Source organism: Vulpes vulpes, chromosome 10, assembly GCF_048418805.1.
Source record: "Vulpes vulpes isolate BD-2025 chromosome 10, VulVul3, whole genome shotgun sequence".
Lineage (NCBI taxonomy): Eukaryota > Metazoa > Chordata > Mammalia > Carnivora > Canidae > Vulpes > Vulpes vulpes.
This window is the reverse complement of record NC_132789.1, coordinates 718,273-733,907: the sequence shown is the minus strand read 5'-3', so window position 1 is coordinate 733,907 and position 15,635 is coordinate 718,273. Positions and strand designations below refer to the sequence as shown.

At 56.8% G+C, this 15,635-nt stretch overlaps 1 protein-coding gene across 1 annotated transcript in view; it reads right to left on the bottom strand.

Annotated features, from left to right (window-relative positions):
• Positions 1-2,420, bottom strand: part of GALNT9 (polypeptide N-acetylgalactosaminyltransferase 9) — a 76,168-nt gene extending 73,748 nt beyond the window's left edge. The window contains exon 1 of the mRNA XM_025988237.2: positions 1,978-2,420. Within this exon, the coding sequence (XP_025844022.1) occupies positions 1,978-2,215 (238 nt within the window). The 5' untranslated portion in view covers positions 2,216-2,420. The remainder of the gene's footprint in view (positions 1-1,977) is intronic.
• Between the last annotated feature and the right edge of the window lie 13,215 nt (positions 2,421-15,635).

Sequence of the window (15,635 nt, the reverse complement as noted above, 5' to 3'; positions counted from 1 at the left end):
TGCTGTCCCTCTTTAGGGACCAACCCCAGACAAGGGGGAGATCAGCTCTCATCACTTCCAGGAACAAATACTGAGTGACTCCGGGGTGGGGCACCATGCTGGGTACACAGCCTAGAAATGGACAGCAAGACCCTCATCAGAGCGGAGTGGGGAGGAGGAGGGAGGGAGGGAGACAGACAGAGACAGACACACAGGGAGAGACACAGACAGAGAGACAGAGACAGAGAGATACACAGAGACAGAGACAGAGAGACTAGAGAGGGACAAGGCAGAGAGGGAGGCAGAGAGATAGACAGGGATGCACGTGTGGGTAAGGGAGGAGAGAGGGGAACGGTTGGGTGGGCAAGGGGCTGACATTGGCTTTCCTGGAACATTCCATTATGTCCTATTAGGGTCAGGGACATCTGCCAGAACTCCTGGCCTCCCCTTCCACCAAGAATCCTGGTTCCCTCTCACCTTGAAGGGTGAGATGAGGAGCGGCCCTCAGCGCTGAGCTGGCCGTCATGATGTTACACAACCGGATGTGCTGCCAATGATTTTATATAATCCTCCGGTTCTCCCCATAAACCAGGCCATAACACCTTGACAAATACACTTCAATAAAACTATGTGCTATTACCGGGGCACACAGCTTCTAGGAGATGAATCACACCACCACACCAGCCAAGTGGCCGTTGGACTAAACTTTTCTCCCCTCGTGGCCTTGGCTGAATAGGAGAGGTCAGAAAAGCCACAGAGCTCACTCATGAAAGCCACCCCAGGAGGAGAACTGGGAGTTCTGGGCGCTGGGGAGACAGCAGGTGAGGCTGGGACGGTGCCCTCATCCAGGGTGTCCCTAAGCCTCTGCTGCTCAAGCTGCCGCTACCCCCCAGAAGGAGCCCCAAGAAGACCCCCTTACGCAGAGATGGAGCGTGCAGTCCAACTCCCAGATGCCTCCACCCAGAGCCAGTTACCCACGCTTCCTGAGGAAGTTTGCTGGGGCTGCCAATGCAGAAACCAGAATAGCACAGAACAGAAGGAAAAACCTACTAATGAGGTAAACACACAAACTTTTCTCCCTCCTTGTACCTCAGCACAGGGAGAACCCAGGGTGCAGCGGGCACTTCCTTCCATCTGCTGCATCCCAGTGGAAAAATACCCGTTCCTCCCAGCAGCCACCACTGGCCCCAACCCTCAGCAACACTGATGCCGACCCTTACAGGGAGCCTACACCTCCAGGGAAGAAGCCGGGAGCCCCCCACCAGAAACTGGGCTTGCTTCCCAGGGCTGTGGGCTCCCAAGGACCACAGCCCAGGGTCCATCTGTGGGGTTACACCTGCCAAGCTCCTCGCGGACACCCAACTCAATCTGCCCAGGAGTCACCAGCTCCTGGCTTCACACTCATCCCACAGCAATACTTTCTGGAGGGAGCCCTGAGTATCCCTAGGACAGGAGGCTGGGTAGGCTGAGAGGTCACAGGGAGGCCCCTTTCCCTACCGGCATTAAAGGGCACAGCATAGGCCACCTCTGAAGGGCAGCACTGCCCTCCCCCCAGTTTCCACGTCCTCCGGGAGAGACAGGACTCCACGCCAAGACCTGCACCCCCAGAGACCCCCTCACGCTCTGGCCTGGGCACTGCCAGCTCTTAAAGCAAGTCCTACAACCTCTTGAGAAGTTCTTTCAAGTTCTCCCAGGGAATAAGTTGGAGACATTTCCCGAGTGGTGATGGGGGGAGGGGTCCAAGTGTCCACTGGGGAGTGGATGAATGAGCGGTCCTCCAGCCCAGCACTCTGCTAGGGAACCCTTCTCTTTCCTACCTGCCTCCTGTCTCCTGCCCAGTCTCCACCTGGAGTGACGGGCAGCTCAACCCCAGCCCCTGTTGGCCGCCGGGCCCTGGGGTCAGCAAGGGTTCCGGGGGCTGGAGCGCAGGGCGCTGTGCCCGGCACCTGGGACAGTCCTCCCCCAGCCCTCCGCCCCGGGGGAGCGCCCCTGGCTCACCGTTCAGCTGGTTGTAGACCACCTCCTCCAGGTGGTCCAGGCGCTGCAGGATGGCTTCGCGGTCCAGCGGCGCGCCCACCCCGGTGTGCCGGGGGCGCATCCGGCCGGCGCTGCGCACGGTCTGCACCAGCCCCTCGGAGCGGTCCTGCAGGCGGCAGTACACGGAGAAGAGGATGATGCCCACGAACACCAGGATGTTGACCGTCAGCAAAGTTTTGATCCTCCGGGCCACCGCCATGAACGCGGCTGGAAGCTGGGGGCCGCCTCACCCGCGGGGCATCCCCGTGGGCCCAGCGGCCACAGGAGCCTCCGCCCGGCCCGCCGCTGCGGGGACCATGAGCCAGCGCCGCCGCCCGGGGAGGGCGCAGGCGGGGCGGGGCGGGGCGGGGGCGCGGGGGCCGAGGGCTGCGGGGGGCGGGGGCTGCGGGGGGCTGGGGCTGCGGGGGGCGGGGCGGGGGTCCGAGGGCTGGAGGGGGCTGGGGCTGCGGGGGGCTGGGGCTGCGGGGCGGGGCCGGGGTCCGAGGGCTGCGGGGGGCTGGGGCGCGGGGGGCTGGGGCTGCGGGCGGGGCTGGGGCTGCGGGGGTCCGAGGGCTGCGGGGGTCCGAGGGCTGCGGGGGTCCGAGGGCTGCGGGGGCCTGGGGCTGCGGGGGGCGGGGGCTGCGGGGGCCTGGGGCTGCAGGGGGCTGGGGCTGCGCGGGGGGGGCTGGGGCTGCGGGCGGGGGTCCGAGGGCTGCGGGGGGCTGGGGCTGCAGGGGGGGGCGGGGGCTGCAGGGGGCTGGGGCTGCGGGGGGCTGGGGCTGCAGGGGGGGGCGGGGGCTGCGGGGGCGGGGGCTGCGGGCCCAGGCGCCGCCCCGCCCGGTGCGCCCGGGAGCTGTCCTTCAGCACCGGCCCTGCGCGCCCGCCGCCGCCCGGGGGGGGTCCCGGCGCAGGGGCTGCCCGGGCATCCTCCGCAGAGGGCGCGGCGGGTCCCGGGGGCGGCGGCGCGGGCGCTCGGCTGCCGGGAGGCTCCTGCCGGCCCAGCGGCCACGGCGCCGGTGCGGAGTGACGCGGCCGCCCGGCTCCTCCGCTGCGCCCGGGGCCTCCGCGCCCGCCCCTCCCCCGCGGGGCGCAGGGTCTGGGCGAGCTCCCGGGGCCGCAGCGGGGCGCGGGGCGGGGCGGGGCGGGGCGGGAGGGGGCGGCGGGCGCGCGCGGATGCGCTTCCCCAGGACGCTGCCTCGGCCTGGATTGAAGCCCAAGCTGGACCCGGGGGTGGGGCCTTGGGGCGGGCCTGGCCGGGCCGTGCGGTTGGCACGATGGGGCCCGAGGAGGGGCGGGGGTGAGGCGCCTGCGGGAGGGCGGGCAGCAGGGTCGGGGCCATCTCGGCGGCCGCCCCATTGACTCAGGCCAAACGGAACGAGCCCCGGGCCTTCCTCCCCCCCCCACTCCCACCTCCCGCACCCCCCCCCCCCCCACCTTCCCCGGTGGAGCTGAGTTCACGGACCGGCGGACCCATCCCGGGATTCAGCGGGACCGGGGTCTCCATCAGGCTGAAACGCGCAACCAACTGGACAGAAAGGCTCAGACCCCTGGGCCTCGGGTTCTCCAGATCCGGTGCTGGACCTCAGGGGAGAGCAAACCTGGTGATGCACCCCCGCCCCCTTCCGCGGCCCCACGGGGGCCTTTACAGACAGGCCGCTGGGTCTGGGTCCAGAGAGGGCACCTGCCCCAGCCCCCGACAGCGGGGTGAGCACCCGGGCTAGGGCGTCCTGGTACTTGAAACCGTATCTGACACTTAGCTGGTGCTTGGTAAATGTTTGTTGAATGAATAAGTGATAGAACATTTATTGAGCTACCTTTGTGCTGGGTCCCCAACACAGAGATGAATATGACAAGGATGTTGGGCTTCAGGGAGTTCTGGCTACGTGTGTGTGCATGTGTGTGTGCCTGTGTGTCTGTGCATCCCCGTGTGTGTATCCATGTGTGTCTGTGTCTTTGCTTGTGGGTACCTGTGGGTACCTGTGTGTGTCTGTGTGTACTTATTTGTGTGAGTCTGTGTCTGTGTGTGTGTGTCTCATACCTGTGTGTCAGGGCACATTAGGGTCTTCTGGCTCTTGGTCCAGCACTCTCTTCTCTAACGCACATTTCGTGACCTCCAGCAGGCCAGACTACCCAGCTTGGACATTTTGTGCCTCCTGGTGGATTCTGGGGAGAGCTAAAACACCCATTTCTCGTCCTCATCAAAACTTTCTCTTCTTTCTTGGGACATTTGTCTCAAGAAAGTCAGAGGACCCCACCAGGAAGGAGACAGCCACTGGGCCTTATGACCTGTTTGCCATGTAAATCACTTGTTTTGAGAGGAGCCTGGGAATTCTGGTTTTTTTTTTTAATTTTTTATTTATTTATGATAGTCACAGAGAGAGAGAGAGAGAGAGAGAGAGAGAGAGAGAGGCAGAGACACAGGCGGAAGGAGAAGCAGGCTCCATGCACCGGGAGCCCGACGTGGGACTCGATCCCAGGTCTCCAGGATCGCGCCCTGGGCCAAAGGCAGGCGCCAAACCGCTGCGCCACCCAGGGATCCCGGGAATTCTGTTTTTAATCATCAGGAGAGTCTTACAATGCAGCAGGTTTGATGAACACTGGTCTGTTTTTGATAAACAGCCAATCCCATGTCCCTTCTTAGGAAATACTGCATTTTTCTGTTTACAAAATGCCAAGTTGTAGGATGCTTCCCAATTTTTTTTTTAATTTTTTTTTTTTATTTACTTATGATAGTCACAGAGAGAGAGAGAGAGGCAGAGACACAGGTGGAGGGAGAAGCAGGCTCCATGCACCAGGAGCCTGATATGGGATTCGATCCTGGGTCTCCAGGATCGCGCCCTGGGCCAAAGGCAGGCGCCAAACCGCTGCGCCACCCAGGGATCCCGATGCTTCCCAATTTTACAAGGATAGCTTTTAGAATAAAAATACAAAGAGCTAACACACACAGTGGTAAGATTTAGCCAGATACCAGTGTGGGTCCTCTATGGCTGTTAACAGAGTGAGACTGGCAGTAGCCACATTTGCCATGAAAGCTGGTATCATCTAATTTTATAAAAGTGGAAACTGAGTCACCAAGAGGGCCAGTGCCATGCCCAAGTTCATACTGATGGCAAAGCATGGATCTGAGATTCAAGCTCAGACAATTTGGTTCCAGAATCAGATTTAATAACTACTGTCACTCAAGAAAAAATCAAGCACTTTTCATTATATGTTTATTGAAATTGATGTTAAAGTGGTTTTGCAGGAGAAAACATTATTTTGTTCATGTAAGTACATTGTACTGCATCCTGGAGTTTAGCAGGAAACAATACATCCAAATATGCATCAATGTTTGGCTAAATATTTCATTCAAGATATAAGCACTTTGAAAATGTAGGGTACTCTGCAGGGAGGGAATACATCTGATAGTTCAGCAAATTGGTATTTGTTTGATTTTCAACTACACTGATATTCACTGTGAGGCATGCCACAATACTTGTGGGCAGGAGGCAGGGCTCAGGGATGGAGAAGCAACCCCACTGTGGGCATCGGTGCTTGGGAACACACAGAGCACATACACACCCCTTCTACCACCACAAAGCCCCAGCCCCCGGGGGGGCCCTCTGATAGATAGCCGGCTCTTTGGAAGCCCTGAGCAGGTGTGAGGTCCTGAGGGCTGTTTTGTTGGTGTAGGACCAGCCTGGTGTTGCAAGTATCACGTGGGAAGGCATCCTGGGGGAGTCAAGTGGTTAAAATCTTGAGGGGGAGGCACTGTGTTGGCACAGATGATGGGGCAGTGCACTGTAAAGAGATGCCAGTTAGGGGAAATGCCAGGCTCTTTCATGTTAAAGTCATGCTCTGCTGGGAGTCTGGCCTTGAGACGACACTCTGAGTTGGACCACGAGTCGGGCCCCAAACTGGACCAAAAGCTGAAATTTGGCAGAACCTACAGTGATTCCCTCCTATAGCATGGAAAGAAAAGCATTTCTTCTTCACAATTCATCCTGTGCATGCGGCAGGCCATGTCTACCATGTAGCACATCAGTTAGGATAGGCCAGATTATGCTGCAGGAACAAGCAGCCTGCAAGTCCCAAACACTTAAACAATGTAAGGCCACAGATCCCTGACCAGTCACTCTGGGACCAGCCTTCAGAGAGCAGTGGGAATGTCCCCATGGCGATGCCAGAGGGTGGGGGGAGCCATGAAGTACCCAATTTATTATTATTTTTTAAGATTTTATTTATTTATTCATAGAGACACAGAGAGAGAATGAGAGGCAGAGACACAGGCAGAGGGAGAAGCAGGCTCCATGCAGGGAGCCCGACGTGGGACCCGATCCAGGGTCTCCAGGATCACGCCCTGGGCTGCAGGTGGCGCTAAACTGCTGCGCCACCGGGGCTGCCCGAAGTACCCAATTTAGACGTGATACCTGCTGTTTCCACTTAGAACTTATTGGCCAGAAAATGTCACAGGAACTGCCCCCAGCAAGAACAGCAGAGATAGGAAATGAAATTCTACCACGTGCTTTGGTGAAAAGCACTCATGATGCCGCAGTATCCCTCCAGGTGATCAGGATCTTACTGCTAATTCACCCCAACTCCTAGATACCAGGCTACCCGGGGTAGCAGGCCACTGCCACCACGAAGTCAGATGGTAAGGTAACCACTGCGTAGCACAGAATCCTAAAGCAGCCACTGTGGTGAATCTCATTTCAGACTCCGTCATTGTTGAGGCTGCGTCTCATGGCCTCTGCTCCACTTTCCTGAGCCAGGAGTGAAAGTCGAGCTCCTACCTGGCAACAATTTCTCCTCCTGGAGGTTCCCAGCTAGAGGCTGTGCTGGCCAAGTTCTTGCTCAGCAATGGAACTTCAAAAACCCACTGGCAGCACAGATTTGTGCTGAAGACAAAATGGGGTACTAATGATTCCCAGAACCCTGACTCTGATCCTGTCCCCCGACTCTGACTTAGGCCACCCGTCTGACCTTCCTTGGTTCCACAGAGTCAGCGGAGCTGTCTGTGGAGTCTATTCATTAACCACAGACCCCCCTCACTGATGCCCCCATGTGACAGCTGGTAGGCCCACAGCCCATTGCCTCTGTCGATGGGCACATCAGTCCTCAGGCAGGTGATGCAGGGTCACTGTGTGCCAAAGATCAGGGAGGGGCAAGCAGAGTCCAAGTCTGCAGGCCAAGCCATTACCTGCCTTCTCCAGTGGGTCAAGAGAAAGAGAGGTGGTGCCAGGATGAGAATATGCTTGTGGGAGGGGGCAGGGAGTGAGTGTGCATGCATGTGTGCGTGTGTGAGAGGATGTGTGTGTGCACCTATGTATGGATATGTTCATGTGTGTGAGATGGTCCGCCTGTGTGTGAGGAGGGTGTGCATGTGCACACACGTGTATGAGAGGGCTGTGCATGTGTACTCGTATGTGTGTGCATGTGTGCATGGGGGGGCATGCGCCTCAGAGACATAAGTGATAAGCCAGGCACACGATGGGTAGGCTGCGTGGCCAGGGTTGAGTGCAGGCGGTAACCGGTAACGCCCCAGATCCAAGTTCCTGCATCCAGGTTCTGCTGGTTGGAAGCAAACATGGACCTGATGGCCTCCCCAGAATGGGATCTCCATTGTGGGGGACCAGGATGACCCCACCTCAGCCGGTGGGTGTGCGTCCAGGTGCCCTGACCGCTGGGACGCAGTTGGGAAGGCAGGGGCCGCAGCCAGTGTCCGAGGCCCAGGGAGGCCCAGGAAGGAAGGCCTTTATGCAGGGTTCCCTGCTATTGGTGGCCCAGGGAGTGACATGACCTCGGCTCGGGCATTGTCAAAGAGCACCAGCATCCCTGAGGGAGAAGCAGTGCGTCAGGGACACAGGATCACCGTCAGCGGCAGAGATCTCTGACTTCTTCTGTCTCTGCTAGAGGGAGAATTAGCTCAAAGCTCATAGAGAATATTTCGGCTGGAAAGGCCACGACTGGACGCTCTTCCTTCTGTCCGAGGAAAAAATAGTCATTAAAATGGTTTTCATTTCCACTGACGCTCAGGCCTGCCCTCCCTCATCTGCGTCCCTTGAAAGGTTTCTAATGACCCAGCGTGCCTTGAAAGTGCAGCCCTCATGCTGCCGGGGACCATCGTCCCTGTGCGGGCACCACTCAGTCTTTGGGAGGTGCTGTCCAAGCCGGTCGAGACCCCTTGCCTTTGAGGCGGTGAAACCAGCAGGCAGGGCAGCCCGGCTCCTGTCTGAGCACCAGCAGTTGGGCCACCAGCGCCTGGGGCCCCAGGACAGAACAGGCCCAGGTGAGTGAGCGGACGGTGGCCCTGCACCACCGACCACCCAGCCTGCAAGTCCTCCAGCAGACGGGTGGCCCCTAAGCGCCAGGAAGTTTCCTTCTCCCATGGCGAGCCCCAAAGCTCTGGCCCAACATCAGGGACGTGGCCACAGCCAAGGGGGCAGCCACAGAACAACTGCACAGTAAGATGCAGGTTTTTCAGCTTTACTGGGCATGATCAACAAATAAAAATTGTAGATACTTATGATGCACGTGACTGTTTGACACGTCGTGAACCCATCTCACGCCCGTACCTCACAGCAGTTACCATTTCGTGTGTGACCCTCCCAGCAGACTCCAAGTTCACATTGCAGGACTGGCCACTGTTGCAACCCCCATGCCAACCCGCCTCAGAGCAGGAAGCCTGTGCCCCCAGGCCCTGGCCATCACCCGTCTTTCTGCGCCTGGCTGATTCCGCTGAGCGTAGCGTCCGCCCAGTGTACCTGTGCTGTGGCAGACGGCAGCATTTCCTTCTTTGTTAGTGTTGAATAATATTCTGCTGTGTACACCTATACCCGAGACACGTCTTCTGTAATACGGTTTTGTATTTTTAACTATATACGAGCACACAAAAACTCATGTGAAAGGACACGTGTCTGGTTGCTCAACAGGGACCACATGGGAGTGGGGCTGGGGGCAACTGCTGTCTGTTTGGGGGAACCACCCCTTCGCTTGGCCTCACTCCAGGTTCCAGGCTCCGGCTGGCTGGTCCCGGGTAGGCCCTTCAGGTCTGCATTACCCTGGTGGCTGTGAGTAGCTTATAGACAACCCTGACCAAGCTACAGGGTCTGGTCAGAGCTGACCCAGAGGGACGAGACAGAGGGACTTCGGAGCTGAGCTGTGACTGCGGAGCTGCTGCTGTGAGATGTTACTAAATCAACAGTGTAGATTAAAAACATGTCTTGAAACAGAAACACACATTAAATGAAATTACGTATCCATTAAATTGATGAAAATTGATGTGCCCAGACGCTAATAGGAATCTAATCCTGTTTTCCCCTAGGAGCAATGACTTAGTATCCACTGTATAAGTATTTGCAGTGACTTTATAAAGCGTGGCTACTGGGAGTAAAGATCCTACTTACCCCTCTACCCCCCCCCCCACACACACACACAACAGAGGCAGATTGTGAGGACATCATTCAGCCCCTGGATCCAGCTATGCCTGAAGCTCTGGACCCATCACACACTCCCTACCACATAAATCAATATGTGTCCCCTTTGGGTTAAGCTCGTGTGCTGGGCCTCTGCCACTTGCTAACAGCATCTTCCATAATAGCACAAAATCCAACTGGCTGTTGTACCAGGAAGTGGCTCCTTTGTTCTAAGACGTGGTCTCCTCTGGAATCACAGAAGGACTTTCACTTCCCAAGGACTTTTTTCAAGCTGGCAGTGGACCAGCTTAGTGTGGGGAAGGCTGGGGATCTGAGAGCGGCAGGCGGAGGGCTCCAGAAGCAGGCCACCCCCACCTACAATGGATGCTTGTCTCCAACTCCGGTTTCTCATTGAACTCCCCGAAGATAAGCCACAAAGCAAAGCTGTCAGGCAGAAAGATTTAGGACAGTCATTGATATCCACAGTGTGCTTGCAGACGAGCACCCCCACCACTGCCTTTTCATTTTATTTAGTAGGAAGGAGCAAGCTGTTTGCAAACCTCATTTACATATTCCTCGTAAATCAGACGTAGTGGGGCCCTTCTGGACGGTGGGCGGCTCCAGGCAGGTGCCGTGCTCCAGGCCCTGCTCTCCTGCTGGAGCCCTCAATCACAGAAACCGGGGTGGGGAGACCTTGTCCGAGTGCGGGTGGGGGTGGACTCAGCTCTGTGGTGTGTCCCAGCACCGCCGTGGGCCCCATGAGCTGTGCACAGAGGGTACGTGCCGGAGCAAAGGCAGGTGCAGCTCTGGGCTCCCCTGGGGCTAGGACCCCACCTGCTCATCCCTGCCTGACACAGAAAGCGTTGGATGTGAGTGTCTGGAAGAAAACCCCGGGGGGTGCCTTCACCTTGGCTGCCAGGGTGTCTCTGATCCGAGGGACCACTGCCCAGTTCTTACACAAGTCGCTCCTCACTGCGTATGTCCCAGCTCAGATGTCGTGACCCCCAAGGGCACACACACCCCACCTGAGTCCCCCCACCCCCTGCCATGACGGCCCTCATCACCGAAGGTCCTCATCACCGACGAGCAGGCGCCTGGGGCTCCTGTGTTTTGGCTTCAGTGCCCTGCCTCCAGTTCAGAAATGCTTCCGACAGCTGGGAAGGCACCCACACTTGGGGAAAGTGGAAAAAATACTTGTCTCCTATTTCTGGGGCTCGGAGGTGAGGGGAGCTGTGCACTGGTCCACGGGGAAGCCAGTGGGCGGCGATGCACACCACAGGATGCACACCCACAGGCCGTGCGGCAGAGACCAGACCCCAACAAGGTCCCGTAGCAGCTGGGCACTGAGTTCTGAAGGTGGAGGCTTACCTCTCGGGAGTTGCTCATTCCCAGCCAGAGTCCTGGGATGTCCGCGCACACAAACCCAGAAAGGAGGGCTTGGCGCTGGCTGGGTGTGCCCTGAAAGACAAGGTGAGCCCCAGTTGGCTTTAACAAGACCTCACTTGGGCAGCCCGGGTGGCTCAGCAGTTTAGCACTGCCTTTGGCCCATGGCGTGGTCCAGGAGACCTGGGATCGAGTCCACACTGGGCTCCCTGCCTGCTTCTCTCTCTGTGCCTCTCTTTCTCTGTGCATGTGTCTCTCATGAATAAATAAATAAAAATCTTTAAAAAAAAAGAAGAAGAAGACCTCACTTATGGGCTGAGTTAGCGAAGAAGTCGACAGAGAGGGCAGCTGCCATGCTCCAAGCTAGGGGGACACCTGGCCTCCTCCACTGTCCCAACTTCTCGAATTCATTTTTAGGGAAAACCAATGCTCTTTTGTGCTGCAAAGAAGGCATTTCTGCACCTCTTCCGTCCCCCACCCAACAGGATTTGTTTTGGCCAAAGTGATGCTGCCAAGACCTCACCTGCTCCCTGCACCCTGTACACCACACCCCTGCAACACACTCATGCCTGCTCATAGGGCGCCGGGATGCTTTGGGTGAGTCTCTGGACCTGACAACGTGGGTCCTGTGTCCCAGGCTCCACTGAAGGGGACTGGGGCCACAGCGTGCCTCTGACAGAGCCGGGCCCCTCCAGGCCAACTGCATAGTTCCCTACCTGTAAATAAAGACGATAACCATCTGTCTTCCCACCTGCCCTGAGCCACTCTGGGTCGCCAGGCTCGTCTGCAGCAAGGGTGTCCTGAGGAGGTGCGGAGACAGAAGGACAGGTCAGTGGGCCCTTGGCTGCTTGCACTCACCAGGAGCCTCCCTGATCACGACCCCCATGACAGTGGTGAGGCTCTCAGGCGTAGGGGCACTCCCTACACGCCATTTTAAACAAACCATCTAGAATAACCCGTAACAACCTCATTCTCAAAAATAAATCTGTACTGGCATCAAGGCTTCTGGGGCCAGGAGCATGGGCTATTCAAATCCTGTGAGCTCTGGCCTGGGCCTTTGCCAACCCTCATGACTACATAATTTAATCTAATTGATCAATTAAATCCAGATAATTTTTAAACAAGCTGCAATAACAGTCATATAATTTCAGCACTACATATAATTTTCTTAACAACTTTACCAAAGGAAATTGCTCACTGGGATTTGCTGTGCCCCTTGTGGAAACTGCCGTGGCCCACGGCCCATGGGGCTGTGGGAACCGCCAATCTTCAGTGCCCGCTGACTGGGCAGAGTTCACGACACCCCCCCCCCGGGGGAGGCAGCTCCTGGTAGGTCTGATTCAGTGGCTCCCCTGAAGAGAGGAGGGTCCAGTGTTCGGATGGTTCGTCTTGCGGTTCTTCCCCCCTGCTTTGCGGAAGGACATATCCGCCGTCTGTGGCCCTGGCTCTGCTGAACCGCAGAGGCCGCGGGAAACATTTCTATTGCTCGCTGGTGGCTGGCGGGTTCTTCTGGACTTGGCAGAGCTCCCAGCGCATCTGCGGTCAGCTGTGGTCAGTTGTCGGCTTTTCCCCTCGGCAGGCGCCGTGTTCTGATGGTGCTCACAGACGGCGAAGGGAACCAGTGTGCCAGGCCAAGGGCCTGAGTGCAGAGGCCAGAGTGCAGGGGCCAGCCACCTGCCCAGAGTTCTCTGGTTGCAAGCAGCAGGCTCTGATCCAGGGGAACGTGGGCAGGGATGGTGTTTATGGGGAAGACATGAGCCAGGTAGAATGGGCATAAGGAACCAAGCGTGGACAAGAGCCAGAAGCATCTTCAGTGTGAGCTGGGGAGGCAGCTGGGATGGAGGGCCAGTGGCTCAGGGTGTCCCCCACAGCTGAAGGAGCATCACCTTTTTCAGGCTCCAAGTTCTCTGCACATGAGCCAGATCCTGAGAATAAAGAGGCTGGTTGGCTTCTCTTTGGAGGGCAGTAAAATCTGACCTGTCCCTCCAAGACCTCACACACCGGGAAGCAATAACCCCAGCGGAGAAGGGGGTATAACAGTGTGTGTCAGCTATACTTCCCGAAGAGAGAGACAGAGACAGAAGGACAGACAGAGAGGCAGAGGGGGCAGGTGCAGTCCCCAGAAGCAGGAGGAGTGGGTGTCACTCCACAAATGACAAAGCCCTGTGTGGAGCTGTGAGCGCTAGCTGCCCAGACCCCTCACCATCTGTGTCTCGTGTGCAAGTCTCTAGCTGAGCACACCATTGGGGTGACTCCAGCATGTGCAGGAGGTGGCCATGTGCATGGAGGAGAGCGAAGCCCCGTGGCCCCAGCTGTGCCTGGAGGTGCCTGCCTGGGAGGGCCCCAGAGCCCCATCCTGGGGGACAGCTGGAGCCCCCGCTGCAGGTATCTGCCGCACTACCCTAGCAAGCACTGGGCACCAGGCCGTCTGGCACACAGACAGGAGTGCCCTCCCTATCCTGGAGGCTGGAATTCTCAGGTCCAGGTGTCCTGGACTGGCTTCTCCAGAGGCTGGGAGGAGAATCCGTCCCTGCCTCCCCTCAAGCTGCTGCTGGCTGGCAACCCTCAGTGTTTGTTGGCTTGTAGATGCAGAGGAGATGCCACCCCAATTCCTGTCCTATCTTTTTTTTAAGATTGATTGATTGATTGATTGATTGATTGATTTATGATAGACAGAGAGAGAGAGAGAGAGGCAGAGACACAGGAGGAGAGAGAAGCAGGCTCCATGTAGGGAGCCCGACGTGGGACTCGATCCCGGGACTCCAGGATCGCGCCCTGGGCCAAAGGCAGGCTCTAAACCGCTGAGCCACCCAGAGATCCCCTCCCGTCCTATCTTTATGCAGCCTTCTCCCATATATGTCTGTGATCAAATTTCCCATTTTTCTAAGAATGCAGTCATCTGAATTTGGGCCCACTCCCATTCTCACTCCACTAGTTACACCAGCAAGGACTCTGAGAGATCACAGTCTGAGGTAGTAGGGGATTTGGACATGAACATATGAATTTGGAGGACATGACGTGACCTGTAAACACCAACTAAGAGCTCATGACGTTGAGCAGGTTGCATAAGCTCTCCTGAGTCCCTTTCTCATCTGAATGGCATGTGCCGTTCCCGCTAAGGCTATTAGGGGTTTTCAGGAATATATGCCTGTAAGGGGAGTGATAGGGCCTGGCCCCGTGAAGGAGCTCAGTACCTCCTGGCCATCACTGTCATCAGTGGGATCAAGGGCAAGTCTTGCAGCTACCTGCTTGCTGCTGGCACCGCCAGATGAAGCCCAGCACCTCCCATCACCTGGCAGCCAAGGCTGAGGGAAGTGACATCGCCGCTGGCCAGGCCCGCAGGGGAAGAGCACCTTTCTGGGGCTCTGTCTCCCCATTATCCTCTCAAGGGCCTGGGGGTTCTCCCTCGTGGTGAGGTTCCCAAGATCTCCCCTTAAACACAGCCACAACGTCTTCCATTAATTCTCCGTAAGTATAAATGTTCCACTTGCTGCAACTACAGGCTTCTGGAGAGCTGGGATTTCTCAGATAAGCTCCATCTTAATTCAAATATCAAACACTTTGCACAGCAGGCCGCTGTGTTCCCCACCCAGCCAGGGAGAGCTGGGGTGCCCTGCGACCCTGGGGCCCGGGAAGCCCAGGGCTTGGAGATGGAGGGAGGTAGAGGATCTGGAGGCTGGAGCTCTGGCACAGATTCTGACCCAGGATGGGACCGGAGCAGTGGAGGCTGGGTCTTGCTCCCAGGCCTCTCGGATTTTGTTCTGTCCATCCTGCCCTGCAGTTTCACTTCAAAGAAGCTCTCAAGTATTTCTAGTAGATCTGTTTTCTTTAGCCCACCAAAACTTTCTTCAAAATTTGAGTTATTTGCCAACTTTGCAAATCTGACTATTTCTTAGGTAGGCTCCACACCCAGCACAGAGCTCCACTTGGGGCTCAAACTCACGATCCTGAGATCAAGACCTGAGCTGAGATCAAGAGCTGGATGCTCAACCCACTGAGCCACCCAGGTGTCCCTGACTAGTTCACATTTAAAGGATTTGTGATGTCTCTAGAGGTATGGAGAAATATGACCAAAGACTGCTCCTGTTTCCTCATGGAAGTGGAGGGTCCTGGGCAAACACTGCTCCTTTTGGAAGGACATTTGTGACCTAGTCTGCCATAGTTCCTGTTTGGCCCATCTCAGGCATTTATTTTACCTCCCTGGCCTCCACACTTTTAAGTTTAAATTTTTTTTTAATTTTTATTTATTTATGATAGTCACAGAGAGAGAGAGAGAGGCAGAGACACAGGCGGAGGGAGAAGCAGGCCCCATGCACCGGGAGCCTGATGTGGGATTCGATCCGGGGTCTCCAGGATTGCGCCCTGGGCCAAAGGCAGGCGCCAAACCGCTGCACCACCCAGGGATCCCACCACACTTTTAAGTTTAAATCACTTTTTTAGATCCCTGACTCTTCTTCAAGTATTCCGTGCCACAAACAAAGTGCAGCCACCATCATCACCATCACCACCATCATCACCATCACCACCATCACCATCACCATCATCACCATCATCACCACCATCACCATCACCATTACCATCATCACCATCACCACCATCACCATCACCATCACCACCATCACTGTCAACTCCATCACCACCATCACCACCATCACCACCATCACCATCACCATCATCACCATCATCACCACCATCATCATCACCACCACCACCATCATCACCATCACCACCATCACTGTCAACTCCATCACCACCATCACCACCATCACCACCATCACCATCACCATCATCACCATCATCACCACCATCATCATCACCACCACCATCATCATCAACATCATCATCACCACCACCACCATCATC